The sequence below is a fragment of the Aotus nancymaae genome, unplaced genomic scaffold (assembly GCF_030222135.1).
Source record: "Aotus nancymaae isolate 86718 unplaced genomic scaffold, 86718_ANA_hifiasm-v0.15.2.pri h1tg000057l, whole genome shotgun sequence".
In the NCBI taxonomy this organism is placed as follows: domain Eukaryota; kingdom Metazoa; phylum Chordata; class Mammalia; order Primates; family Aotidae; genus Aotus; species Aotus nancymaae.
This window is the reverse complement of record NW_026988471.1, coordinates 72,541,281-72,568,873: the sequence shown is the minus strand read 5'-3', so window position 1 is coordinate 72,568,873 and position 27,593 is coordinate 72,541,281. Positions and strand designations below refer to the sequence as shown.

At 48.3% G+C, this 27,593-nt stretch overlaps 1 protein-coding gene and 1 pseudogene across 1 annotated transcript; both read right to left on the bottom strand.

The window, feature by feature from the left end:
- Positions 1 to 10,974: 10,974 nt before the first annotated feature.
- On the bottom strand, positions 10,975 to 11,774 carry NOTO (notochord homeobox). The gene has a single exon (XM_012475614.3). The coding sequence runs from the start codon at positions 11,772 to 11,774 to the stop codon at positions 10,983 to 10,985; it is 792 nt and encodes a 263-aa protein (XP_012331037.1). The 3' UTR covers positions 10,975 to 10,982.
- A 4,088-nt stretch (positions 11,775 to 15,862) lies between these two features.
- Positions 15,863 to 16,528, bottom strand: LOC105733285 (ferritin light chain-like; annotated as a pseudogene).
- Positions 16,529 to 27,593: the final 11,065 nt, after the last annotated feature.

Genomic DNA, 27,593 nt, shown 5'->3' with positions numbered 1-27,593 from the left:
AGCGTTTGCCAACTGAGTCGACCTCCCTGGGTCTAGGCCCGCAGTTCAAAGCCTGACTTCTCCGTGTAGGGACAAGGCTTGCTGCTGTGGCCCTCTGGGGTCTGGTGAGCAGGGGTCTCTTCTGACACCCTGGGAACAAACGCTGGGGTTGGGGGTAGAGGCTGGGCCAATGTAAGAACACAACAGCACAGACACAGGAGAGAAATCAGGCTTCTGGCTAAGAGGAATTAGTGCAATCTAGACCCTCATGCCTGTGACCCCCCTTTATTACCCTTGAACAGGGCTGGACTAGGGTAAGGCAAGTAACGTTCCATTGAGGCACACGTCTTAAGGAGGCACTCCCTCTCAAGGCCTTGTAAATGCAGGGTTAGCACCTGAAGGAATGCCTCTTTAATTTTGCACCCCGGGTGCCTCCTCCCCTCACTCTCATCCTCGGCCTGCCTTCATCTTGCCTAAGAGAGCTATCCCCTGGCCTGAGGCAGCTCCAGTCACTCCCATAACCTGTTGATTTGGGAGTCAGAGCCCTCCCCCGCCCCACCACCTAGAAGTAGCTGTCATCCTCACTATTCACTTGGTTGGTACTGACTGTATCTTAGGTGGAACAGCCTGAGGCAGGGACCTCATGCCTTGCAGTCACTGCCAAGAGAAGTAACTGTGTTATTCAGACCCAAAGCTAGGTTCTATTCAGACATGGAGTGCTGAATAATAGCTGATAAAATAAATACCCTATGTCTCCCACCCTCTGCTCAGCCCCTCAGCCTGAGTGTGAGTTTGCACAATTGGTGTGTGCTTGTTATGTTGTATGTCTTCTGGTTCTAAGCCCTGTTTCTTTCTTTCTTTCTTTTCTTTTTTTTTTTTTTTGAGATGAGTCTTGCTCTGTCACCCAGGCTTGAGTGCAATGGTGCTATTTTGGCTCACTGCAACCTCCACCTCCCAGGTTGAAGCAGTTTTCCTGCCTCAGCTTCCCAAGTAGGTGGAATTACAGGCACGTACCACCATGCCCAGCTAAAAATTTTTTGTATTTTTTAGTATAGACGGGGTTTTGCCATGTTAGCCAGGGTGATCTTGAACTCCTGACCTTGTGATTCTCCTGCCTTGGCCTCCCAAAGTGCTGGGATTACAGGCTTGAGCCACCACACCTGGCCAGTCCTGTTTCACTTTCCAGCTGGATGCTGAGTTCCCTGAGGGCAGGGACCAAGCCTGTCCTGGAACTCCTTATCTGCCCTGTATGATGAACCCTGAGGCCCTCTCACCCACCTCTGAAGACTTTGGTCAGACAAGTCCTCCTAATGCCTATTTCTGGTTGAGGAGAGGGTGATCCAGGTCATGTGTCTCTAGTGACAGAGCTGGACGGAAGTCAAGGTTCTGGGTCCTAGAAGCCTCTCTTTGTGCATGGACTATGAGATCTCCTCATACTCAGTAATTGCATCAGGCAAATTATGAAGATGAGGCCAGGCTCTATGGCTCACACCTATAATCTCAGCACTTTTGGAGGCTCGGGCAGGCAGATCACTTGGGGTCAGGAGTTTGTGACCAGCCTGGCCAACATGGTAAAACCCCATCTCTACTAAAAATACAAGAATTAGGCCAGGCACAGTGGCTCATGCCTGTAATCCCAGCAGTTTGGGAGGCCAAGACCAGTGGATCACCTGAGGTCAGGCGTTTGAGACCAGCCTGGCCAACATGGCAAAACCCCGTCTCTACTAAAAATATGAAAATTAGCTGATTGTGATGGCGGGCACTTGTAATCTTAGCCACTCAGGAGGCTGAGGCAGGAGAATCACTTGAACCCAGGAGGCGGAGGTTGCAGTGACCCGAGATCATACCACTGCACTCCAGCCTGGGTGACAGAGGGAGACTCCATCTTAAAAAAAAAAAAATTATTGAAGATGCAATATTCTCTGACTCACATATGTAGTTATGGGCTGGCAGAAGTTTCTCAGCCCTTCTCGTCGCCCAACTACAATGAATGTGACGGTACACATGTGAGCGGGCAGGGGTGTGCATATCTGTTGGTGTGTGTGTCTGTGTGTGTTGTCTGCTATATTCAAATGTGTGTGCCTGGGGAGTTGTGTGCATGTGAGTGGTGTGTGTGGATTCTGTTGGATATGAGTGTAGGTTTGTGAAGGTGTTGCTGGGTGTGTGTGTATTTTCTCCTGGACTGTCTGTGTCTTTGTAATGTTTGCTAAGGGTAAGGGTAAGTGGTGTCTGTGGGGCATGTCTCCAGGGTGTGTGGTGCTGGCTGCGATGTTTACATGCAATGCCTGCTCTGTGTGCATGTAGGGGGCTGGGGTGCCTGCAGGCTACATCATAATGATGTAAAATGCCTGGTGAAATCCCCCTCCCAGTGACTGTGCCAGCCAGAGGCTGCTACCCCTTAGAAGCAACCAGGGAGGGTCTGGGAAGTCCACTGTCTCAGGCTGTCAGGAAGCTGAGGGACCACAGTAATTGCTATGCCCAGGGGCATGGAGATCTAGGCAGGGACAGGTGCTGGCTACAATAGGTAGACAAAGGCCAGTGCCTGGAAGCCTTGAATCTGTGTGAATACAGATGGCAAGGCTACATGCACAACACAGATCTCAAGCAGGGGATAAGGATGGACATGTGAAGTCTGGATCTCAATCCAGACAACATATTCAGGCTCAGGACAGTTCAGAAGGAGAGGAGCCCTGGGAGAAGACTGAGCTCAGATGGTGGGGGCAGGTGGGGAAAGAAGTGAGCCAGCTCTGGAGGGCCAGGCTAATCCATATGGCACCCTGCTGGGCAGAGGCAGCTCTATGCCAGGGCACAGGACTTGGTGAGGGGAACAAGAGCTGGACCTCAGTCCCATTGCCTCCCTGGCTGGGTGCCCTCTTATAGGAGCCCAACTGTATATGGTGACCCTGGATGTTGGCCTGGGAACCCATGATCTTCTACTTCATCTGGGGCTAGCAGAGGACTGAGGGGCTGAGAAGAAGACATGGTCCTATGATCTGGAGGAGAGGGAAGGCCTGGCCAGAAGGGACTGGCTGTGCAGCAGGATAGCTGGAGGCCTGTTGGCTGGGCATCCTGCTTCCTGGATCCTGGGCTGGTCTTGACAGCAAAGTCAGGGCAAAATTGTACCAGCAAGCCACAACCTTCCTGCTCCACAGAGCACTAGAATGGCCACTCATCAGCCACAACAGGACTATAATGACTACCAAGAAGAGAAGACAAAACAGCAGGGGGTGGGTAGACAAGAAAGGAGTGTTCAGAAAGAAGCCTGAAAGAGGAGAGGAGAGAAGCTCCTGAGTAGTAGCAGCAACCTACCAGCTAGATTTATAACCTCCAACTACTACTTTCTGGCCTCACTGTTGTCACCTGACTATGAGGATTGGAATAAAATGAATTTAAGTCTCTTACTTTTGACTAGGACTGACCCAGGCTGGCCTTTCACCAGCTCCTGTCCCCATTCCCAAGGGAAGCTGGGTCAGGGGTAGAGAGTGTGGACGACTTAGTGTGGTCCATCCTCAGACCAGAAACCCAGGTCAGGGCCCACACATTACTGTCTGAAACACCATGTTCAGGTGTGAACAAAGATGCTTGGCTACTGTAGACTTTCAGTTCCAAGAAGGGCTGTGTCTTTCTTCACTCAATGGAAGAATCAAATTAGGAGCTTGGCTGGGTGTGGTGACTCACACCTGTAATCCCAGCACTTTGGAAGGCTGAGGCAAGAGGATCACTTGAGATCAGGAGTTCAAGACCAGCCTGGGCAACATAGTGAGACCGCCCCCCCATCTCTTACAAAAGAAAAAAAAAAAGATTCCCAGGACTGAGATTCTGGGAAACTCAGCCAAACTCCAGAGCTGATGCAAATAGCATGGGACCTTTTTTTTTTTGGTCACTGGGGTCTAGAGGACAGACAAGGGCAAGAGGCAAAGAATTCCAGCCTTTACAGGTCACAGAGAAAGTGGAGGAGGAGGAGGTAGCTGATGCCTCCACACCCAGGAGGGAAGGGGAAGTGATAAGCAAGATTTTTCACCCTTTCAGTAAAACAAAAAAAAATTATTTCTCCTATTTCCTTCTCTGAGATTAATGATAAACTGTCTATCCCCTAAAAGAAAATGATAAAGACTCTAATTTTACTTGGAGGCTTAGAAATACCATTTCTACGCAAAACAGGGAGCCCATAATCAGACTTGAGCGGGGCAGAGCTTTGATAGAAAATGTTTTCCTCTCTCCCTCTATTTCTTCCCCTCGCAAACCAAGATGCCCGACAGCTAAGAACAATGCTCAATAAAGTGAAATAATATTTTAGTCAAAATAGGCCGAGACTGCTCCCAGCCAACTGTAAATTAGCATTTTGAGGGCAAATATGCAGACAATTTGAGATAATGAAGCCTGATTATTCAATCCAATGAATGTTAACTAGGGAGCAGAGGCTCCACAGCCTTATCTCACTCCCTTCCATTTATTTTTTTAATCGTTTCACATTTGAACTCTTTATTTGTTTCTGTTTTTTGCACCCCCCTTCCTCTGTCTCTGTCTCTCTCTGTCCCTCTCTCTCTCTCTCTCTCTCTCTCACACACACACACACACACAAACACACACGCACAGCTACAGAAGGGAACCCTCGCGAGGGCTGTCAGTCTTTCCACCCAGCCTGGCCTTTGGGTTGGGGTCAGTACACCCCATGGAGCCCCTACTGTGTGCATGGTCCTTTGTAGAGTTGCAAGGGCTTGGGGGTCAATGTGCACGAAACAGATGACACAGTCCCTGCTTCTCAGGGCTTAGAGCAGGACTGGGCGCAGGAGCTGGAGAATGGCAGGTTTATAAAGAACATGGTGGGTGTGTGTGGGGCTCAGGGAAGCAGCAGGTAGAAGGACATGAAATTTGAAACAACAGAAGAAATGCCTTTTTCATGTCCCTCAATCCGCCCTCCATGAAAGGTCTGTGGGGAGCACCCCCTGCCTCCAGGAATCATGGAAAACTTTCTTAAATTATTTTTTAAGAAATAATTATTTTTAAAAAATAATAATTATTTTTTAAGAAATCCTGTTCCAGACAGGATTCACTACATAAATTGCAAGACCCAGTGCAAAATGAAACGCAAGGCAACTTATCCAAAAATCATGGAGAATTTCAAGATAGTCATGGCGGAACATTATGACACCAAGCAGGGGCACCTTCTGAGCTCAGGGCCCAGGCGACTGCACAGGCCACACACCCATGAGCTGGCCCAGCTCCAGCAGCTAAGGGGCAGCCTCAAAACCTGGTGGAGGTAACCTAAGGTGGCCTTCTGAAGGAGGGAGGAAGTCCTTCTCAAGTGAGGAGAGCGGTTTCTGAGACCCTAGGAGGGTCCCAGTTGACTAGGGCTAGCCCCTGGGGTTGGCGGTGCCATAGGCAGGAGCCCCAGCGCCTGAATAGCTGTCAGCACAGCTTTTCCCCTTGAAGGGGGTTTCCCCTTGAAGATGCCTATCCTTCAGCCTAGAGATAATGCTTACTTGGTGGTGGAAAGAACAGCTCCCACCTGGGCGAGGCTTCCCGCTGCTGTGGTACTCACTTGGCCTTAGCCTCTTCCTTGGGTCCTGGCCCTGCTGTTTCCCTCACCAGTGCGGCCTCCCAGTCCCTCCCCTGTTCCCATGAGCTCTTGCCTGGGGCCAGCCCCTGCAGCTGCCCTTCCCTTGGGGCTCCCTTACCACCCCTCACGGTGTGTGCAGCAGGAAGTCCCCACCCGAGCACGGCCTCCCGCCTTGTCTGCCCTGCTCCTCCGCTTGCCCACTCCCCACCAGACCTCCTGCTCTCCCTGTTCACCACTCTCATCCTCCTGCTGCCTCTGCTCCTGCTGGGCCCTTACCTGAAGGGTCTGCAGCCCCCTCCCACCTCCTGTCTCCTCTCTTTCCACCCATCCCTTCACACCCAGCCAAAGAGCTCAGCTCTACCTTTTACGGGGTGTGCTCTTGGGTGGGTGATTTCACCTCCCTGAGCCTTAGTTTCCCTGTGGGTAAACGGGGTTGTCATAGGGCCTGTCTCAGGAGGTGAATGAGAAGACTGACCCAGCTGGTGCAGGTAAAGCAAGCCCGGGCTGGCCTACCTGAATGTGCATACCTGTTAGCTTGCACTCTGGGAAGCCTCTGGGAAGCTTCTGAACACCACAGCCAGTCAGGCCAGCTGCCCTCCCAGAACTTCTGTAGCCTTTGGAATCCTGGTCACACAGTGTAGCCTGCGTTCTTACTCTTTCCTCCACCTGGTATGAGTTTCCCAAGAGTGGTGTGGTGGACACTCAGGATGGGCTCCCTCAGCCTCCCATGCCACCCTCTTTTTGTCTGGAGAGGCTGGATATTAAGAACTGCATCTCCCAGACTCCCTTGCAGCTAGGCTTCTGGAAGTGAATTGGGTGATACCGATCAGGACTCCTGAAACTCAGAAGGTGGACATGAGACTCTTTGCTGCCCTGGGTTTATAATGGCTAGCAAGGTAGAAGAAACACGGTTGCCTTTTTTCTGCAGCAGATTTCCATTGTCCAGCCTCTAGCTTCTGGGTGTCAAGAGGCAAAAGCTGTTATTTCAGTAATGGCTTGATTCTGGTTGGTCTCTTTCTCTCTCTCTCCCCTCCCCTCCCCTTCCCTTCCTTTCTTTCTTTATTTTCCTTTTCCTTTCTTTTCTTTTCTTTTTTCTTTTGAGACAGTCTCACTTTGTCGCCCAGGCTGGAGTGCAGTGGTGCAATAATGACTCACTGCAGCTCCAACCTCCTGGGTTCAAGCAATCCTCCCACCCCAGCTTCCCAAGTAGCTGGGACTATAGATGCCATGAGGCCCAGGTAATTTTTAAATGTTTTGCAGAGACGGGGTCTCAGACTCCTGCTTTAGATTACAGGTATAAGCCACTGTGTCCAGCTGATTCTGGGTTTCTTGATCTCCGTATTGTAACTACAGTGGTTTCAAACTCAGTTCAAGGGGTGGTCTCAGAGGTTGTAGTGCCACTGGGAGTCATTTCAGAATTCTGGAATTCTTTCCTGGATGTTCAGATTAGAACCCACCATTCTGGCCTTTCCAACAATTTCGAAAGTATCTAATTCTCTATTAAATCTCTCCTTGGTGTCTGGACGTACTGGATCATGCCTGGAATCTGAACATTTTGGAAGGCTGAGGAGAAGGATCACTTGAGCCCAAAAGTTTGAGAACAGCCTGGGCAATATAGTGAGATCCACCTACCCCCTGTCTCTACAAAAATATAAGTTTAAAAAATTAGCTGGGCATGGTGGTATGTGCCTGTAGTCTCAGCTTCTTGGGAGGCTGAGGTAGGAGGATGGCTTCTTGGGAGCCTGAGGTAGGAGGATGGCTTCAGCCTGGGAAATTGAGGTTGCAGTGAGCTATGATCATGCCATTACACTCTAGCCTATCTCAAAAAAAAAAAAAAAAGAAAGAAAGAAAGAAAAGAAAAAGAAAATCTCTCTTTGGTTAAAATGCCCAGAGGGGCTTTCTACATTAAATCCTGACAGGCACAGGAACAAACTAAGCCGTCTCTTCCTCCTATAGCCCCACAGCACAGCACCTAGCATAGATCTCCCTCTCCCTAAGAAAGCCTCATGCTCCGTACCAGCTGACCGGCACCAAGGCTGGTCTCTGAGCTGCCTGAGCACATGCTGGACATTTGCTTCTTTGTGCATCATTCATTTCCTGCCCTTGCCCTGCTCTGTCCTCTATGCAGGAAGCTGACGCCTGCAAATTACATCTCCCTTGTCCATGTGCACAGTGCCTTGTCCACTGGTTTCATGTTGGGTTCAACCAATGCAAGGCACTGGTGAGAAACTGGAGGGTGAGAGAAGGGGAAAGGCCAGAGCATTTCTTGTCCTCTCTCTTGTCCTCTCTCTCTCTCTCTGCTTCCAGTGGCAACTATTTTGTGGAGCCAGCTTCACATTTTGGGAACATGCACCATGGCCCCCCAGCTCCCAGCTGTTGGCCCCTCCAGAGTTAAACCTCTGCCCTGGCACCCTGGCTCCTGGAGTCATGTAAATACTATCTCCCTGCTCTAACTTTCTAGATCTATGGGTAGTAGCAGCTCCTGAAATTGCTAATCTTCAAGTTGCCTCACCTGCCCCTGTTTTCAGTTCTTTCCAACACTGCCATAACTGGTTCTTAAATGAAATCACCTCTCTAGTGAGCTACCTGGTAAGCGGGGTTTTTCTGACAGTGTGGTTCCTTCTACCCGCTGCAAGTGGGGCTTGGAGCCACGTCTTCCCTCCTGGCGGACACAGTCTGTCTCCCCTGTGGCCTCCCTGGCCATTTTGTCCTGGCCCAGCCTGAAGAAACATCTGGGTAAAATCCTTGGGGGTCCCTTTCCCCAGCTGGGGAGTAGGGGGGCAGGGGAGGAGGCAGGGTGAATGGCAGCTTTTGCCAACACCTCACTCTTCTCGACATGTTTACTCACAGGCTGTCTGGGAAGTGAGAATCCTCCCTAATGCATGTTTCACCCAATTAAATAATTAACTCCAAGTGTTGCTCAGCATCCTCGCCTCTCGCCTTCCAGTCCTGGAGGCTTCCTCATGCCAGGCCTCCACTGCTGCTGCTGCTGCTGCTGAGACAGGAGCCTAGTGGGAGGAGCCAGGAGTGGGGGACAGTGCCCCTGGTGCTTCTGTACAGGGTGAGGGAGATAAATGCGCCCAAGGGGGAAAGTAAGGAGAGCTGTTCAGACAGGAGGCTGAGGGGAGGCTGAGGCTCACAAGAGGCGGCATTAGAACCTTCTGGAGCCTTTCTATTTAATATTAAGTCCTTCAAGGTTTTCCCTCTCCCCTGATTCTTCCCATACCCCGCAGCAGGGTTCTTGTTCCTTCAAGGTAGGGGAAAGGAAGGGACACAGGCTTCTTCCTAATGGGTGGTCTTGAGTTATGAGGCCTTACGGAGCTGAGCTGCTCTCCTAACTGGACAGTCAGGTAAGGAATCCTGAGGGGAGAGACTACATATATTCATACTGTGGAATATCACTCAGCCCTTAAAAAGAACAAGATACATCTACCTGTACAGATAGGAAAAGATCTGTAAGATACTATGAAGTGAAAAAACACTTAATTTAAGTAAAAATAATGTGCATATGTATGCCTATACTTGTCTACCTATGCAAGAAGGACTGGGATTAGGCACACCGAACTATTCCAAGGGGTGACCTCTGTGCCTTAAAATGGAGTGGGGAGAAGGCTAGTGCTCTCATTTTATTCTCTGTACCCCTGAAATGCCTGATGCTTACAAGAACGTGCTATTATATCACTGCCACAATTAAAACAGCAATAGAGGCAGGAGGCGGTGGCTCATGCCTGTATTTCCAGCACTTTGGAAGGCTGAGGCAGGTGGATCACCTGAGGTCAGGAGTTCAAGACCAGCCTGGCTATCATGGTGAAACCTCATCTCTATAAAAATACAAAAATTAGCCAGGCATGATGGTAGGCACCTGTAATCCAAGCTACCCAAGGGGCTGAGGCAGGAGAATCAGCTGGATCCGGGAGGTGGAGGTTGCAGCAAGCCAAGATCTCACCATGGCACTCCAGCCTGGGTGACAGTGAGATTCCATCTTAAAAAACACAAACAAACAAACAAAACCAATACAGTGAGGAATTTTTTTTTGTACTTTTTTTTTTTTAATCGTACTCTAAGTTCCGGGGTACATGTGCAGATCATGCAGGATTGTTGCATAGGTACATACACAGCAATGTGGTTTGCTGCCTCCATCCCCCTGTCACCTATATCTGGCATTTCTCCCCACATCATCCCTCCGCAACCTCCCACCCCCTGCTGTCCCTCCCCTCAACAGACCCCAGTGTGTGTTGCTTCCTCCCTGTGTCCATGTGTTCTCATTGTTCAACGCATGCCTATGAGTGAGAACATGTGGTGTTTGATTTTCTGTTCTTGTGTCAGTTTGCTGAGAATGATGATTTTCAGATTCATCCATGTCCCTACAAAGGACACGAACTCATCGCTTTTTATGGCTGCATAGTACTCCATGGTGTATATGTGCCACATTTTCCTTGTCCAGTCTATCATCGATGGGCATTTGGGCTGGTTCCAGGTCTTTGCTATTGTAAACAGTGCCGCAATGAACATACGTGTGCATGTGTCTTTATAATAGAAAGATTTATAATCCTTTGGGTACATATTCAGTAATGAGATTGCTGGGTCAAATGGAATTTCTATTTCTAGATCCTTGAGGAATAGCCACACTGTCTTCCACAATGGTTGAACTAATTTACACTCCCACCAACAGTGTAAAAGTGTTCCTATTTCTCCACATACAGTGGGGAATATTAAAGTAAAAAAAGAAACAACCATGTTTTTAAAAAATGGCATAGAGGAGCATGTGCGAGTTAGGACTTTTTTTTTTTTTTTTTTTTTTTTTTTTTTTTTTTTTTTTGAGATGGAGTCTCACTCCGTCACCCAGGCTGGAAGGCAGTAGTACAATCTCGGCTCACTGCAACCTTCGCCTCCCGGGTTTAAGCAATTCTCTGCCTCAGCCTCCTGAGTAGCTGGGATTACAGGTGCCCACCATCATGCCCAGCTAATTTTTTTTTCAAGATGGGGTTTCATCGTGATGGCCAGGCTGGTCTTGAACTCCTGACCTCAGGTGATCCACCCGCCTTGGCCTCCCTAAGTGCTAGGATTACAGGCGTGAGCCACCACACCTGGCAGCCCAGCTGATTTTTATATTTTTAGTACAGACGGGGTTTCACCATCTTGGCCAGGCTGGTCTTGAACTCCTGACCTCGTGATCCACCCACTTTGGCCTCCCAAAGTGCTGGGATTACAGGCATGAGCCACCATGCCCGGCGGAAAATACATTCTTTTTTTCTTTTTTTCCTTTTTCTGTACCTCCAATCATTTTATTATTCCAGTTTCCAGGGGTATGGATATATAAAAAAGGGGGTCCCTGCTTGACAACTTAGATTCCTCTGGTTGAGGAGACTATTTGTTGAGGTTTGAGGCAGAGAGCTCAGGAGCAACTAGCCAGGCAGCCTGGCCAGGGCCTCTGTCGCAATCCTCAGCTCTCCACTCCTGACTCGGCATCATCACTCTGGATGCTGGCACTGGAGCTGCTCGAAGGCTCATCCGGGGAGGCAACCTCGGCAGCAGCTTTTGCTGCCCTCAGCTTTTGCTGCTTCTGATACTTCACCCTGCGGTTCTGGAACCAGACTCTCACCTGGTTCTCTGTAAGATTAAGCCGAGCTGCCAGCTGGGCTCTCTTCTTCCCCACCAGATTGTGCTGTTTTACAAACATTCTCTCCAACTCTTCCAGCTGCTCCAAGTTAAACATAGTTCGGACTCTCTTTTGCTGTCTCTCTGTGTCCTGTAGGTCCTCCGCTGGGGCCCAGCCTGGGAAGGCCCAGAGTCTTGAGCAATGAGCCAGCTCCAAGCCTGTGACGCGGAGGCCCCGCAGGCCGCAGACGGGAGCCACGCGCGGCCCTGGTACGGGGCGCGGGCAGCACAGCGGGCAGAGACTCACGCTCAGATAGGCAGGCGGCCACGATGCCCGGCACGGCCAGGACAGACCCTGGGCAGTGCACGGAGAAGGAGCTGTCCAGAGGTTCTGGTGGGCGCAGGCGGAGCTCGACAGCGGGGAGGCAGCCGGCGCGAGGGGGTCGGGCCTCGCCAGGATGGCCTCGACGGAGAAGGGGGACTGGAACCGTCCGGGAGTGCTAGGCGTGTTCTGGCCCGTGGGGGATCCGAGCGCCGGAGAGCGGCTAGGGCCAGAGCGCGGAGGCCGGACCCGAGTGCCTGAGGGAGCGGGCGGCACGCTGCCTGGCGGCCTGGGACTGGGCTTGGCGCGGCCCATGCCCGGACAGGAGCAAGGAGGGGAGCTCGGGAGGAGTGAGAAGATTCTGCAAATGGTACGAGCAAGACCGGTTGTCTGGGAGCGTCCGGCGCTGGAAAATACATTCTTAACCCTAAGGAGTTTAGATTCTTGAATCAATATTTTTCTATCATTTTTGCCTGAAATCACAGTAAGAAATAGATTTTCATCAGATCCCAGTATACACATGCATACTTATATTTTTGTATTTGAAACAGACTTTCCAGTAAATAATGCTTGCATTTAGTATACATCATGCACCCTGGTATTTTCTAATTTTCCCTTTAAAAATACTGGTTGTGGCCGGGTGCGGCAGCTCATGCCTATAATCCCAGTACTTTCAGAGGTAGAGGCGAGCGTATCACCTGAGGTCAGGAGTTTGAGATCACCCTGGCCAACATGGTGAAACCACGTCTCAACTAAAAACATAAAACAAAGTTAGCCAGGTATGGTGGCGGATGCCTGTAATCCCAGCTACTTAGAAGGCTGAGATGAGAGAATCACTGGAACTCAGGAGGTGGAGATTGCAGTGAGCCAAGATCATGCCACCATTGCACTCCAGCCTGGGACACAAAAGCGAGACTCTGACTCAAAAACAAAAAAAATACTGGTTATGACTTTCTTTATGTGTGTGTGTATGTATTTATTTATTTTTGAGGCAAGGTCTCACTCTGTCACCCAGGCTGGAGTGCAGTGGTGCAATCTCAGTTCAATGCAACCTCTGCATCTTGGGTTCAAGCAATTTTTAGTAGATGTGGGGTTTCACCATGTTGGCCAGGCTGGTTTCAAACTTCTGGCCTCAAGTGATCCGTCTGCCTCGGCCTCCCAAAGTGCTCGGATTATAGGCTTGAGCCACTGCACCCGGGCTAAAAATACTGGTTGTGACCTACTAAATAGATTTCATGAGCATTAATGGGTTCCAGACAGCAGTTTGGAGAAACTGCCTCAACTAATGGGGCTCTGGGCCCTCTTGGGAAAGGTTTGACCATCAAGCTGTCAGGGACCCAACAGGTCAGGAGGGAATCCCTTAAGTCTTTTCAGCCTCAAGTCCCTGAAGGAATGGGAAGAGGGGTCCTTCCAGACGTGACCACCGGGTGGCAGTGCCGGCTTCATTTCCCACCAATCCAGGTGCCAGCCCAGAGGCTTATCTTTTCTTTTTCTAGTTTTAAGGAGCAGGGAGTTTAGTAGGCAAAAAGAAGGGGGAAGGGAGAAAGAAGAAGCTCTCCTGTACAGATGGGGGGGTCCAAAGCCGAGAAAGGGAACCCCTGAGGCTTATTTTTTAAAACACTTATAAACCAGAATTGAACCATTGCCTATCTGCCAGCCCACCTCCACAGTGCTCCTGAACTGGAAAGCATTTGAGATGGCACCCAAATAGGAAAACAGGAACCCAAGGCACTCTGGATGAGAGGCCCAGACCTCCTTCTCCGCTAGTGTAGCCCAGTCAAGAATGGAAGCTAATCACACCCAGGTTCAAAACCCAAGTCCTTACTACTAGTTGTGTGGCCTTGGGCAAGTTCCTTAACCTCCCTTGTCTGTTTCCTCATCTGTGAAACGGGCATAGATAATAATACCTCCTTCTCTCAAGGAGCTGTAAAGGCAAAGTGAGCCAATACATGCAGAGCCCGGAGCTGAGCGCCTCAGAGCCAGCGGTAAGTAATAACAAGCTATCATTAGACTGCTTTCCCTTCTGATTCTACCCTCTGTGGAGGTGGCATGGCATTGGGAAGTGCATTAGGGGTCAATTAACTGCAGAAATGAATGAAACCCTGGAGAGCCCATTTCCACCCTCTGCCCTAGGCAAGCAGTAGGCTGGAGCCATGGGAGTGAGGGGTGGTGAGGGTGAGGGGAGGGTGGGGTATGGCAGGCTCTGATGGGGCTGATAAGCCACGACTCCCAACTCCCACTCCCTGGTGACTGAGTCCTGAGCCCTGCGGCCTGTGGCCTGGCCACTACCCCCTGACTTTTCCTTCTCACCCCACCCCGCAGGAGCCAGGCCTATCTCTGCCATCACTGGCCCTCGAGCCAGGCCTACCCTTCCCCTGACCCTATGGGGCGGGGCAGGAGACAAACTGAGCCCTGTAGACCCAGGGACAGCTCTTTCCACCCTCTCTGTGCCACCCTATCTTCCCCTTCCTTCCCTCCACACCTCTTCCAGGTGCACGGCTCCTGCCTGTGGCCAAGGCTGCCTCCTCCACAGGGCTCTGCATCCCCGGCAGCCTCCCATTTCCCTCCGCCCCTCTCTGGCCCCACTGAAAAGCATCCTTAATGTACCCCTTCCCGAAAGCCTTCCCCTAACACAGGTCTCTTCTCCATGCACACCCAGAGCCAGGCCTCTCTCCACCATCACTGAGCCCCATGGCCAGCACCTTCAACTTCCTCATCTTCTGAATATTAGGGCATGATGCTATCTATTTAGAAAACAGCTTCCAGAATATTAAAAGTATACCTTGGAAAAGGCCATTTTCCTTCTTTTGAAATTGCCTAATTTGGCATAAACAATGCTAGGGTGGGAAACAAAGAACCAGAGAAGTAACCGCAGCGTTAAGATTTGAACACAGTAATATTCACTCTTCCTGGTGTACAGGGTTATGAGCTTTGACAAATGCGGAGAGCCCTATGCCACTACCAAAATCAAGATATAAGATAATTTCAGGCTCCCCCCAAATTTCCTTTACTGTCTCATTTCAGTCAACTGCACCTCCACCCCTAAGCCCTGGCAACCACTCATCTGCTCTCCTTCCCTATAGTTTCACCTCTTCCAAAAGTGTCATCTGGCCAGGTGCAGTGGCTCACGTCTGTAATCCCAGCACTTTGGGAGGCTGAGGCGGGTGGATCACGCGGTCAAGACATCAAGACCATCCTGGCCAACATGGTGAAACCCCGTCTCTACTAAAAATACAAAAATTAGCTGAGGGTTTGGCACACTCCTGTAGTCCAAGCTACTCGGGGGCTGAGGCGGAAGAATCACTTGAACCTGGGAGGCGGAGGTTGCAGTGAGCTGAGGCTGCACCACTGCACTCCAGCCTGGCGACAGAGCAAGACTCTATCTCAAAAAAAAAAAAAATATATCATCTAAGTAGAATGCTACAGCATGTAGCCTTTTGAGTCTGCATTGACTCAATGCATTTGAGAATCGTTCTTATTATTGCATTTATCAATAATTTGTTCCTTTTTTATTGCTGGGTAGTGTTCCATTGTCTATATGTTCTATGGTTGATTCACTCATTATCAGTTGACAGATATTGGGTAGTTTCCAGCTGGGGACTATTATAAATAAAGCTGCTATATGTACATTGGTGTACAGGTTTTATAAGAATATGCATTTTCGGGCCAGGTGCAATGTCTCACACCTGTAATCCCAGCACTTTGGGAGGCTGAGGCGGGCAGATCACCTGAGGTCCGGAGTTCAAGACCAGCCTGGCCAACATGGAGAAACCCTGTCTCTAGTAAAAAATACAAAATTAGCTGGACATGGTGGCAGATGCCTGTAATCCCAGCTACTTAGGAGGCTGAGATAAGAGAATCCCTTGAACCCGGGAGGCGGAGGTTGTGGTGAGCTGAGATCGTGCCATTGATTTTGCTCCAGCCTGGGCAACAAGAGCTAAACTCCATCTCAAAAAAAAAGAAAAAAAAGAATATGCATTTTCAGCTAGTCATGGTAGCTCATGCCTATAATCCCAGCACTTTAACATACCAGTTATTTATTTTATTTTATTTATTTTTGAGACAGAGTCTCGCTCTGTCACCCAGGCTGGAGTGCAGTGGTCTGATCTCAGCTCACTGCAATCTCTGCCTTCTGGGTTCAAGTGATTCTCCTGCCTCAGCCTCCCGAGTAGCTGGAATTACAGCCATGCACCACCACGCCTGACTTTTTTTTTTTTTTTTTTTTTTTTTTTTTTTTTTGTATTTTTAGTAGAGACAAGGTTTCACCATGTTGGCCAGGTTGGTCTTGAACTCCTGACTTCAGGTGATCTGCCTGCCTTGGCCTTCCAAAGTGAGCCACAGCACCTAGCCTCAGTTATTTATTATTATTATTATTATTATTGCTTCAAATAGCTTTATTTCCATTTGGTCCAAGGCTTGTAAGGGTAGTTAGAAAGCTGCCTAGTGGCTGGAGGGAGAGGCTTAGGCAGAAGCCCTGTTATTTTGCAAAGGCCCTTCATAAGTGGCTGGGCTGAGTAGGCTCTTAGTCGTGCTTGAGAGTGAGCCTTTCAAAGAGATACTCGCCCAGCCCAGCCTGTGGGCCGGCCAGCCTGCGGAGGTTGGTCAGGTGGTCACCCATCTTCTTGATGATTTTCACTTCCTCATCTAGAAAGTGACTCTCCAGGAAGTCACAGAGATGGGGGGTCCGTGCGGGCAGAACCCAGGGCATGAAGATCCAAAAGGGCCTGGTTTAGATTTTTCTCCAGGGCCATGGTGGCTTCCATGGCATCCAGGGTTTTACCCCACTCATCTTGAGCCGGCTTCTTGATGTCCTGAAAGAGAGCGCGGCCGCCATGCTGGTTTTGCATCTTCAGGAGACGCTCGTAGCCCTCGTGCTTCTCGGCCACTTCGCGGAAGAAGTGGCTCACGCCTTCCAGAGCTACATCATCGCGGTCGACATGGTAGCCCAGAGAGAGGTAGGTGTAGGAAGCCTGCAGGTACACATTGACCAGGCGGTTGACGGCTGCCTCCACATCGGTGGAATAATTCTGACGAATCTGGGAGCTCATGGTTGGTCGGCAAAAAGGAGCTAACCACAAAAATGGTGTTAGCAGGTTCCCGGAAGCAGGAGATGACTGAGAAGATGGTCCCGGAGGTTGCAACTGGAGAGGAAATTGGAGGGCGGTCGGAGGCTGGAAGAAAGAGTCCCGGGGATCTGTTCCGTCCAAACACTGTTGGAGCAAGAGACAGATCCGCGGGACCGCCGAACTGCTATCAAGTTATTTTAAAATAAAGAAAGAGCAGCCAGGCACAGTGGCTCACGCCTGTAATCCCACTACTTTGGGAGGCTGAGGCGGGTGGATCACCTGAGGTCGGGAGTTCGAGACCAGCCTGACAGACATGGAGAAACCCCATCTCCACTAAAAATACAAAATTAGCCAGGCGTGGTGTTGCATGCCTGTAATCCCAGCTATTTGAAAGGCTGAGGCAAGAGAATGGCTTGAACCCGGGAGGCAGAGGTTGTGGTGAGCTGAGATTGCACCGTTGCACTCCAGCCTGGACAAGAGTGAAATTCCATCTCAAAAAATAAAAATAAAGAGCAAGTCCATTTCCCAGTCTTCTAGCTCTCCATTATCTTTTTCTTTGCATTTTTCTAAATATATTGTGTGTGTATGTGTATGTATCTGAATATGTGTATGTGTGTACGTGAAAAAATATAGTCTTTTTGGCCAGGCATGGTGGCTTATGCCTGTAATCCCAGCACTTTGGGTGGCCGAGGCAGGTGAATCACCTGAGGTCAAGAGTTTGAGACCAGCCTGGCCAAAATGATGAAACCCCATCTCTACTAAAAATACAAAAATTAGCTGAATGTGGTGGCAGGTGCCTGTAATCCCAGCTATTTGGGAGGCTGGGGCAGGAGAATCACTTGAACCCAGGAGGCAGAGGTTGCAGTGAGTCGAAATTGCGCCATTGCACTCCAGCTGGGTGAGAAGAGCAAGACTTTGTCTAAAAAAATAAAAAGGGCCGGGCACGGGTCGCTCATGCCTGTAATCTCAGCACTTTGGGAGGCGGAGGTGGGTGGATCATGAGGTCAGAAGATCGATCGAGACCATCCTGGCCAACATGGTGAAACCCTGTCTCTACTAAAAATACAAAAATTAGCCAGGCATGGTGGCACGCACCTGTAGCCTCAGCTACTCCGGAGGCACAGGAGAATCGCCTGAACCCGGGAGATGGAGGTTGCAGTGAGCCAAGTCACTGCACGCACACACACACACACACAAAAGAATACCAACCCGACTCAGCATCTTGCTACCCGCAAGAGCTGTTCCTCACCTGCCTGCCCCAGCTTTGTTTCTGGAGCTGCCATATTCATAAATGTACTGTTGCCCCTCTCTTCTACCACTAGTCACCCAAAGTTCTCCTTCCCAAAGTTTTTCCCACCAACCACCCTAGGGCTAGGCTGCTTTTAACAATACAGGCTAACTTTTACTCACCATTTACTGTGTGCCACGCAGTGTCAAGAATTGCCAACCAGTTGTGTCTTCGGTGGACAGAGAAAAAAAAAAAAAAGAATTGCCAACCAGTTGTAAATTTCACACAAACTTGTAAGAATACTATTAGCACTTAATAGTGAAGATTCAGTAACACAGCTAATAAGGATGGATTCAGGATTTGGTCCTAAGCAGTCTAGAGCCTGTGCATGTGGCAATGCCCTTGCACCCTCTTACTCATTGAGATTGTCTTTTTTTTTTTTTTTTAAGATGGGGTTTCTCCTTGATGGCCAGGCTGGTCTTGAACTCCTGACCTCAGGTGATCCACCCACCTCGGCCTCCCAAAGTGCTAGGATTACAGGCGTGAGCCACCGTGCCCAGCTGAGATTGTCTTATAACAATCTTTAGACCTTTAGACTTTACCAAATATGCCCTTCACTTGGCTCACAGATTGGTCTTCCTAGAGAAGGGGTTTCCAACCCCGGGCTACTGACTGGTGTGGGTCTGGTGGCCTATTAGGAACCAGGCCACACAGCAGGAGTTGAGTGGTAGGTCAGTAGCATTACCACCTGAGGTCTGCCTCCTGTCAAATAAGAGGCATTAGATTCTCATAGGAGCACGAACCCTATTGTGAAGTATGCTTGTGAGGGATATAGGTTGCTTGTTCCTTATGAGAATCTAATGCATGATGATCTGTCACTGTCTCCCATCACCCCCAGATGGAACTGTTTAGTTGCAGGAAAACAAGCTCAGGGATCCCACTGATTCTACATTATGGTGAGTTGTATAATTATTTCATTATATATTGCAATGTAATAATAATAGAAATAAAGTGCTTCTTTTTAGGAAAAAAAGAAAAAATAATAAAAAATAAAAAATTTTTAAAAACTGCTGCAAATTGAGGTTCTGCAAAAAAAAAGAAAAAGAAAAAAAGTGCACAATAAATGTACCATGCAGCTGGGTGTGGTGGCTCATGCCTGTAATCTCAGTACTTTGGGAGGCCGAGGTGGGTGGATCACCTGGGGTAAGAAGTTCGAGACCAGCGTGACCAACATGGTGAAACCCTATCTCTACTAAAAATACAAAAATTAGCCTGGTGTGGTGGTGCATGCCTATAATCCCAGCTACTCAGGAGGCTGAGGCAGAGAATTGCTTGAACCTGGGAAGTGGAGGTTGAGGTGAGCCGAGATCACGCCATTGCACTCCAGCCTGGGCAACGAGAGTGAAATTCTGTCTCAAAAAAGAAAACAAGTAACATGCTGCTGGAATCATCCCCCCTACCCCTCCATCCATGGAAAAATGTTCTTCACAAAACTGGTCCCTGGTTCCAAAAGGTTGGGCACTGCTGGACTAGAACACTGCTCTAATTAAACAACTCCGATCAAAAGCCTTCACTGTCTCCAAGGAAAGCCCCAATGCCAGACTTGCCATTCAGGGCCCTCCATGCATGGGGCCCAACCTGCCCATCCTGCCTCCCGTGGGCACTGTACCCTCCAGCTGTCCCTGGTGTGACCCTCTCATTCTCACATCGCCATCTCAGCTCATGCTGAGGAGTACCATCACCATCTCAGCGAGGCCAAATCTAACCCAGCCTTTGTGGTTCAGCTGAATGCCACTTCCTCCACAAAGCCCCCACTTCACAAATAAAAGTCGGCATAAAAAAGAAATACCTTCAATTTGTACCCCAAAATTTCCTCTCCCTTAACATGAATCCCATCCTCTACGCTCCCACCCCAGTCATTCTTACCCTCTTGAAGGTCTCATTTTAGCAACTACGCTGGACTGAAATCAGTTTGGCCAAAATCAAGCTGAATGGCATAACATTTTTATTTATTTATTTATTTATTTATTTATTTATTTAGAGACAGAGTTTCGCTCTGTTCCAGGCTGGAGTGCAGTGGTACAATCTCCATCACTGCAACCTCCACTTCCTGAGTTCAAGCGAGTCTCCTGTCTCAGCTTCCCGAGTAGCTGGGATTACATGTGCCCACCATCACACCTAGCTAATTTTTGTATTTTTAGTAGAGATGGGGTTTCACCATGTTGGCCAGGCTGGTCTTGAACTCCTGACCTCAGGTGGTCCACCTGCCTCGGCCTCCTGAAGTGCTGAAATTATAGGTGTGAGCCACTGTGCCTGGCCAATTTAATTTTTTTAAAAAGAAAATATTCCAAAGTCATTTAAAATTTATTTACTTATTTCTGGCTGGTTAATAAATTTACATTGTTAAAAATTCACTTTTTGGCTGGGCATAGTGGCTCACACCTGTAATCCCAGCATTTTGGGAGGCTCAGGCAGGTGGATCACGATGTCAGAAGTTCAAGACCAGCCTGACCAAAATGGTGAAAACCCATCTCTACTAAAAATACAAAAATAAGCTGGGTGTGGTAACATGCACCTGTAATCCCAGCTACTCAGGAGACTGAGGCAGGAGAATTGCTTGAACCCAGGAGGCGGAGATTTCAGTGAGCCGAGATTGTACCACAGCACTCCAGCCTGGGTGACAGAGTGACTCCATCTCCAAAAAAAAAAAAATCAATAGTTTCTGCCTCCTAGGCTCAAGCCATCCTCCCACCTCAGCCTCCCAAGTAACTGGGTCTACAGGCATGCACCACCATGCCTGAGTAATTTCTGTATTTTGTGTAGAGATGGGGTTTTGCCATGTTGCCCAGGCTGGTCTTGAACATAGGAGCTCAAGCTATCTGTCCGCGTCAGCCTCCCAAAAGAGCCACCTGCCCAGCCTCAAAAATCCTCAAGATAAAATGAGTACGAAGTAAAATCCTTCCTTCTTCCTGTCTCCCAGCCACCCAGTTCTTTTCCTTACAGGAACCAAATTTTATTAGTATCTTATGTATTCTCTCAGAGATATTTTGTTGTGGTAGGTTTTTTTTTTCTTTTGAGACAGAGTCTTGCTCTGTTGCCAGGCTGGAGTGCAGTGGCGCTATCTCAGCTCACTGCAACCTCCACCTCCTGGGTTCAAGCGATTCTACTACCTCAGCCTCCCAAGTAGCTGGGATTACAGGCAGCATGCGCCGCCATGCCCAGATAATTTTTGTATTTTTAGTAGAGACGGGGTTTCACCATGTTGGCCAGGATGGTCTTGATCTCTTGACCTCATGATCTACCCGCCTCAGCCTCCCAAAGTGCTGGCATTACAGGCATGAGCCACTGTTCCTGGCTGTGGTAGATTTCTTTTTTTTTTTTTTTAGCGGCAAGATCTAAGTGTATGTGGTAGTTTTTAAATGTCTAACATTTATATGATACTCTCCCCTTCAGGAGATGACATTTAATTCCACTCCCCTTGAGTGTGGGTTGGACTTAGTGACTTGCTAATAGAATAATAACACATAGACATTCTATTCTAGCAAATAGAATATAGCAAATGTGGTGGTGATTACAGGCGTGAGTCACTGCCCCCGTCCTGGAATTCTGGGTGTTCTTTATGTACGTTTGTTTGATGGTATTTTCTGACTTTTCCTGAAATGAGCATGTATTACTTTGTGATATAAAAATATGATAAAACGGGTCGGGCACAGTGGCTCACGCCTGTAATCTCAGCACTTTGGAAGGCCGAGGTGGGTGGATCACGAGGTCAAGAGATCGAGACCATCCTGGTCAACATAGTGAAACCCTGTCTCTACTAAAAATACAAAAAATTAGCTGGGAATGGTGGTGAGTGCCTATAATCCCAGCTACTTAGGAGGCTGAGGCAGGAGAATTGCCTGACCCCAGGAGGCGGAGATTGCGGTGAGCTGAGATCGCGCCATTGCACTCCAGCCTGGGTAACAAGAGCGAAACTCCATCTCAAAAAAAAAAAAGTATGATAAAACATTAAAAAAATTAAAATTATATCATTAGATATGTTTGTTCCAGTTAGTTACTTATAGTTGGACCATTATTTTGTAGTAAATCTCATCTTGCTAGGTATTTATTTGACCTAACCAATCCCTTACTGGACATGTAAATAATTCCATCTTAAACCATATGACTTTTGCCCACATGTTATATTACCTACTCAATCCCCCTTCTCTTGTCCTTCTTCTGCAACTTCTCCTCACGGGTTCCAGTTCCTTCCCATCTGCAATTAAACCCCCTCGGGTCTCTCCCATTAAAACAAACAACACTGCTCTCTGCCCCTTCTTCTCTCCTAAACTCTGGTTCCACCTTTCTTGAACACTGCTCCACCTTTTGCCTTCCTCTATTAAGCAGAAGTGTTCTCTCAATCTCCTTGTGGCTAATAGACGCTTCTCGGTCCCTTATTACTCAGAGACGCCACCTCTCACTCCTTCCCGAAGCACTCTCCCTGGGTTTCCAGGTCACACACTCTTTCCCTGCCTGTCTAACTGCTCCCCTGTGGGCTCCTATGCTTCAGAGCCAGTGACCTTGGGGTTTGGCTCTGTCGTCCTCTCCTCACTCTACACCCCCTCTCTGGGGGCTCATTTGCCCCCATGGCTTCAGTTACCTCTGTCTGTCGAGGGCTACCAACAGATCCTATCAGCTCCCAGCTGTCACTGCTAGTGCTAACCTGAATAGCAGCCACCTAATAAGCCCCTTGCTGGGAAACGCCCCACATACTCAGCTTGTCCCACGCAGGACCCATCATCTCACACCCCTAGCCTCTCTCATTTGTTCTTCCCTGTTTCCATTCCAATTTCTCAGGCTAGAAACTTGGGGGAGACTCCCCTCTCTTCCTCAGACTCCACACACAGCCTGGCACTCAGGAGTAGTTAATAAATATTAATATTTATTTAATGACTAATCAACCACTGCGTCCGGATGACTTTATCTTCTGGATGACACTAAAAGGGATTCTGTTGGCCTGCTTCCACCATCTTCGCTTGTGTTACTTGTCTGTCTCTCCGTGCGGCTATGGGACCCATCTCGGAAGTGGCAGAGCTGTGAACCCAAGACACCTTAAGATGCTACGGGAGAATGAAATCCAGGTTGCTTTCAGGGCGACGTGCTGTGGGACCTCATGCTGTACCCCAGGCGTCCCTACTTCCATCCAGGAGGAAGGGCGCCTTTTGAGCTGCATGTCCTTAGGGCTGCATCCGAAGGGGCAGCTCCTTCTAAGCACCCAAAGGCGAGGCGAGTCCAGGTCCGGCAGGCTGCACCCCCCTCATATTGGCTCTGTCTGGCTGAGCCCAGGGGCGTGGGGGGCTTTCGGGAGGTGTGCCCCTAGGCTGTGAGCTAGGGGAGGAAGGGTGTGCGTCTAGTGGATGAGTGGGAGCAGTGAGGATGACCCGGGTCTGGGAAAGGACGGATGACCGACTTCCTCACTGCTCTCAGCCCACCCGGGAGGCGGCCTTCCTGGTTGGAGCCAAGCGACCTGAGTCCGTGGAGAGACGCCAGGTTGGAACCCTGATCTGGCAGCGCCTCCAGGAGCCGGGCTGCTCGCAGGAGTGGGAGTTCTGGGACAGCAGCAGAGGGCGCCCTTGGTTCATCGCCGCGCCCTGCAGAAGGTGCCTGGGGACTTAGGGGCGCACGTTCCACTGGCAGCGGAACAGAGGGTAAGGCCAGAGGCAAGGCAAGCTCCAGTCAGGAGAGCAGGCAGGAGGAGGATGAGATCTGGTAGGAGGCACTCTGTTGTACAATGACCGTGACAGCGGGGATGGAACCGGGATAGGAGTTAGGATGTGATAGGAAGGTTCTGATGAGCCATGTGTGTGGGGAGCAAGTGTGAGGGCCTGGTGAGCTGACTTCCGCCTTTGTCTCCTGGATGACATCCAGAACTCGGATAGGAATACAGGAGAGGGGCCGTGTGATACGGTCAGGGAAAGGGAGTAGGGTTTTGTGGAAAATGAGGTCCTGAGGTCATCCTGTAGGAAATGTGTACTGGCAATAGACAAATAATTCTGGAGCTCTGGGGAAAGGCTAGATCTGGGATCATTATTTTGTGTGCAACCATGCAAGCTCTGAAGTGGTTGAGAGTGCCCAAGTTTCAGGATAAAGGTGGGCCCAAGGCAGAAGCGCTGGGAAGTGTCAGCATCAAAGGGACTGGGGGTGTACATTCCAGAGAGGTGGGAGAGAAACCAAGGGAGTATGTGGTGAATGCAAGGGGCCAAAGAGTCTAAAAGTGGATGAGGCCGGGAGCAGTGGCTTAGGCCTGTAATCCCAGAACTTTGAGAGGCTGAGGCGGGTGGATCACTTGAGGTCAGGAATTAGAGACCAGCCTGGCAAACATGGCAAAACCTGGTCTCTACTAAAAATACAAAAATTAGCTGGGCGTGGTGGCAGACATGGTAGTCTCAGCTATTCGGGAGGCTGAGGCAGGAGTTTGAATCTGGGAGGTGGAGGTTGCAGTGAGCCAAGATTGCACCACTGCATTCCAGCCTGGGCGACAGAGCAAGGCTCAGTCTCAAAAAAAGAAGAAGAAGAAGAAAAAAGGCCGGGCGCAGTGGCTCAAGCCTGTAATCCTAGCACTTTGGGAGGCCAAGGTGGGTGAATCACCTGAGGTCAGGAGTTCAAGACCAGCCTGACCATCATGGTGAAACCCCATCTTAAATAAATAAATAAATAAATAAATAAAATAAAATAAAATAAAAAAAGGTGGCTGAGTGCTGCATTTGCCTGCCCTCTAAAGAAAGTTTGTGCTGGGCGCGGTGGCTCATGCCTGTAATCCTAGCACTTTGGGAGGCCGAGGCGGGTGGATCACGAGGTCAAGAGATCGAGACCGTCCTGGTCAACATGGTGAAACCCCGTCTCTACTAAAAAATACAAAAAATTAGCTGGGCATGGTGGCGCATGCCTGTAATCCCAGCTACTCAGGAGGCTGAGGCAGGAGAATTGCCTGAACCCAGGAGGCGGAGGTTGCAGTGAGCCAAGATTGCGCCATTGCACTCCAGCCTGGGTAACAAGAGTGAAACTGTCTCAAAAAAAAAAAAAAAAGAAACTTTGCCAGTCTTGTCCCAGGATCTTTTATGATGTATGGTCCCAAGTGGGAAAAGAGAGACAAACTAAGAGGCTGGAGGGAAGCTGGGGCCCTCAGCCAGAGAAGCGAAGTTTAACTATTCAATATAAGCAGGTGTGTTGAGAGGGTTGTTAAAGAAAGGAAGTCCATGGTGGGGGCAGGGGTGGGGTCCCTGCACTGGGGCTTAAGGAAAGCTTCAGGGTTTGAAAGTGTAAGGTTTTCCAAAACAGTTCTAGGGAAAAAGAGAACTGGGAGGGAAGATCAAATGGGTCTTTAAAAGTGTGTTCTAGTGGAGTATAAATTGAATTTCTTTTTTATTTCTATTTGGAAGTCAAATAACACATATTTGAATAGGACTCTATATCTATGTTGAACCACATAGGACCTCAGCTTTCAGTAGAATTAATTAAAATTTAGCAAGCTAGGATTAGAAAAAAACCTTAACATGACAAAGGGAAACAATCAGAAATCAATTGCATACTTAATAGTAAAATGGTGAAAGCATTCTCACAAAATCTAAGACCAACTCATAAATGCCCACTATCATTGCTATTATTCAACATTATACTGATGGGCCTACTAAAACAAGAAGACAAAAGAAAGTATACATTCTGGGCCAGGCACCATGGCATGAGCCTTGTGATCCCAGCACTTTGGGAGGCCAAAGCAGGCGGATTACCTGAGGTCAGGAGTTCAAGACCAGCCTGGAAAACATAGCAAAAACCCATCTCTACTAAAACTACAAAAATCAGCCAGGCATGGTGGCAGGTGACTGTAATCCCAGCTACTTGGGAGGCTGAGGCAGAGAATTGCTTGAACCCAGGAGGCAGAAGGTGTAGCGAGCCGAGATTGCACCACTGCACTCCAGTCTGGATAACAGAGCAAGACTCCATCTCAAAAAAAAAAGTATATATTTGGAAATATTAACTGGAATTCACCTATTGGAAACTTTCCTCTATTAACTACTTGACCAAAACGCAACTAAAAATATCATTATTTGCAGATGCTGTTACTATATTATGTACCTAGAAAAGAGAGTTAACAGAAAAACTATTATAACTCACAAGATAATTAAGTGGCCACTACAAGATTAACACATAAAAATCAATAGTGTTTCTATATTCTGCCTCCCCTCCTCACAGGCATTCTTTGTTTTATTGGAGCATTTAAAGTGAATTTCAGATATATTTATGGATCAACTGCTACTTCTTAGTTCTCCTACATACCAGTAACAAGTGATTAAAAAATACAAAGGTCAAAAGATACCATAATTACTCAATACAAGCAACATTTGTTTACCTACATGTTTATCAATTGATTTGCTCACCATTCCTTCTTGAATCTCTGACATTCCTTATAGGATCATTTTCCTTCTTCCTGAAGAATAGTCCTTGGCAGTTCTTTAGGACAGGTTTATTGGTGCTAAATCAGTTTCTGTTTATCTGGATATGTCCTTAACTCACCTAATTCTTCAAAGTTGGTTTTGCTGATATATGATTCTAGCATGACAGTTATTTTCTCTTAGTTCTTAGACTTAGTCCTTTCTCTTAGTTCTGTGTTATTCTGTTGTCTTTCGTTTCTTTTGTTTTTTTTTTTTTGTTTTGTTTTTGAGACAGTCTCACTCTGTTGCCCAGGCTGGAGAATTGCCCAGGTTCAAGCAATTCTCGTGCCTCAGCCTCCCAAATAGCTGGGATTACAGGCATGTGCCACCATACCCAGCTAATTTTTGTGTTTTTAGTAGAGACAGGGTTTCACCACGTTGGCCAGGTTAGTCTTGAGCTCCCAACCTCAGGTGATCTGCCCACCTTGGCCTCCCAAAGTTCTGGGATTACAGGCGTGAGCCACTGTGCCTGGCCTATTCTGTTATCTTCTGTTTTGCACTCTTACTTTTGAGAAAGTCAGTTCAATAGTTTCTTTGTAGATGATACAACTTTTCTTTCTGATTACCTTTTTTAAAAAAAAAATCTTATGGAAAATTTTATAAACGTACCCCAAAGTAGAGAGAACAGCATAATGAACTGCTACATTCCCCACATCCAACTTCAACAGTTTAATGACATTTTGCTGATAATGTCTCTAAATTCTGCCTCCCTTCCTCACAGGCATTCTTTGTTTTACTGGAGCATTTAAAGCAAATTTCAGATATATTCATGGACCAAGCTTATTTCTTAGACATAAGGACCTTTCACTTTATTTTTATGTTAATTTTTAAATATCTAATTCCTTATGCATGTTTAAAAGTGGATGAGTATCCCCATTGCCAGTTTGATTGTTCCAAAAAGCCCTTTTTACAGTTGGTTTGTTGGACTCAGCATCCAAAGTCCACACTGTGCATTTTGTCTTTTAGGTCTCCTTTCAGCTATAACAGTCCCTCTCCATCCCTTTCTTACGATATTTATTTGTTGATTTGAAACAGGCCATTTGTCCTGCAGAATTTCCCACAATCAGATTTTGGCTTCCTCATGGTGTCATCTTACTTTTTCCTCCAGCCCCTGTATTTCCCATAAATACTGATATGTAGAGCCTTAATTTATTATTTTGGTATTTTTTTGGCAAAAACATGTCACAGGTGACACTGTGTACTTTCTATTATGTCAGTCTAGGAGGTACATTGTGCGTGGTTGTTGTGCTTTGGTGTTAAATTAATCAATTACTTAACTAGGGATTGCAAAATGGTGGTTTCCCTCCAATTCTGTCATTCCTTATCTAATTATTAGCTGGAATTCACCCACTGGAAACTTTCCTTTATTAAT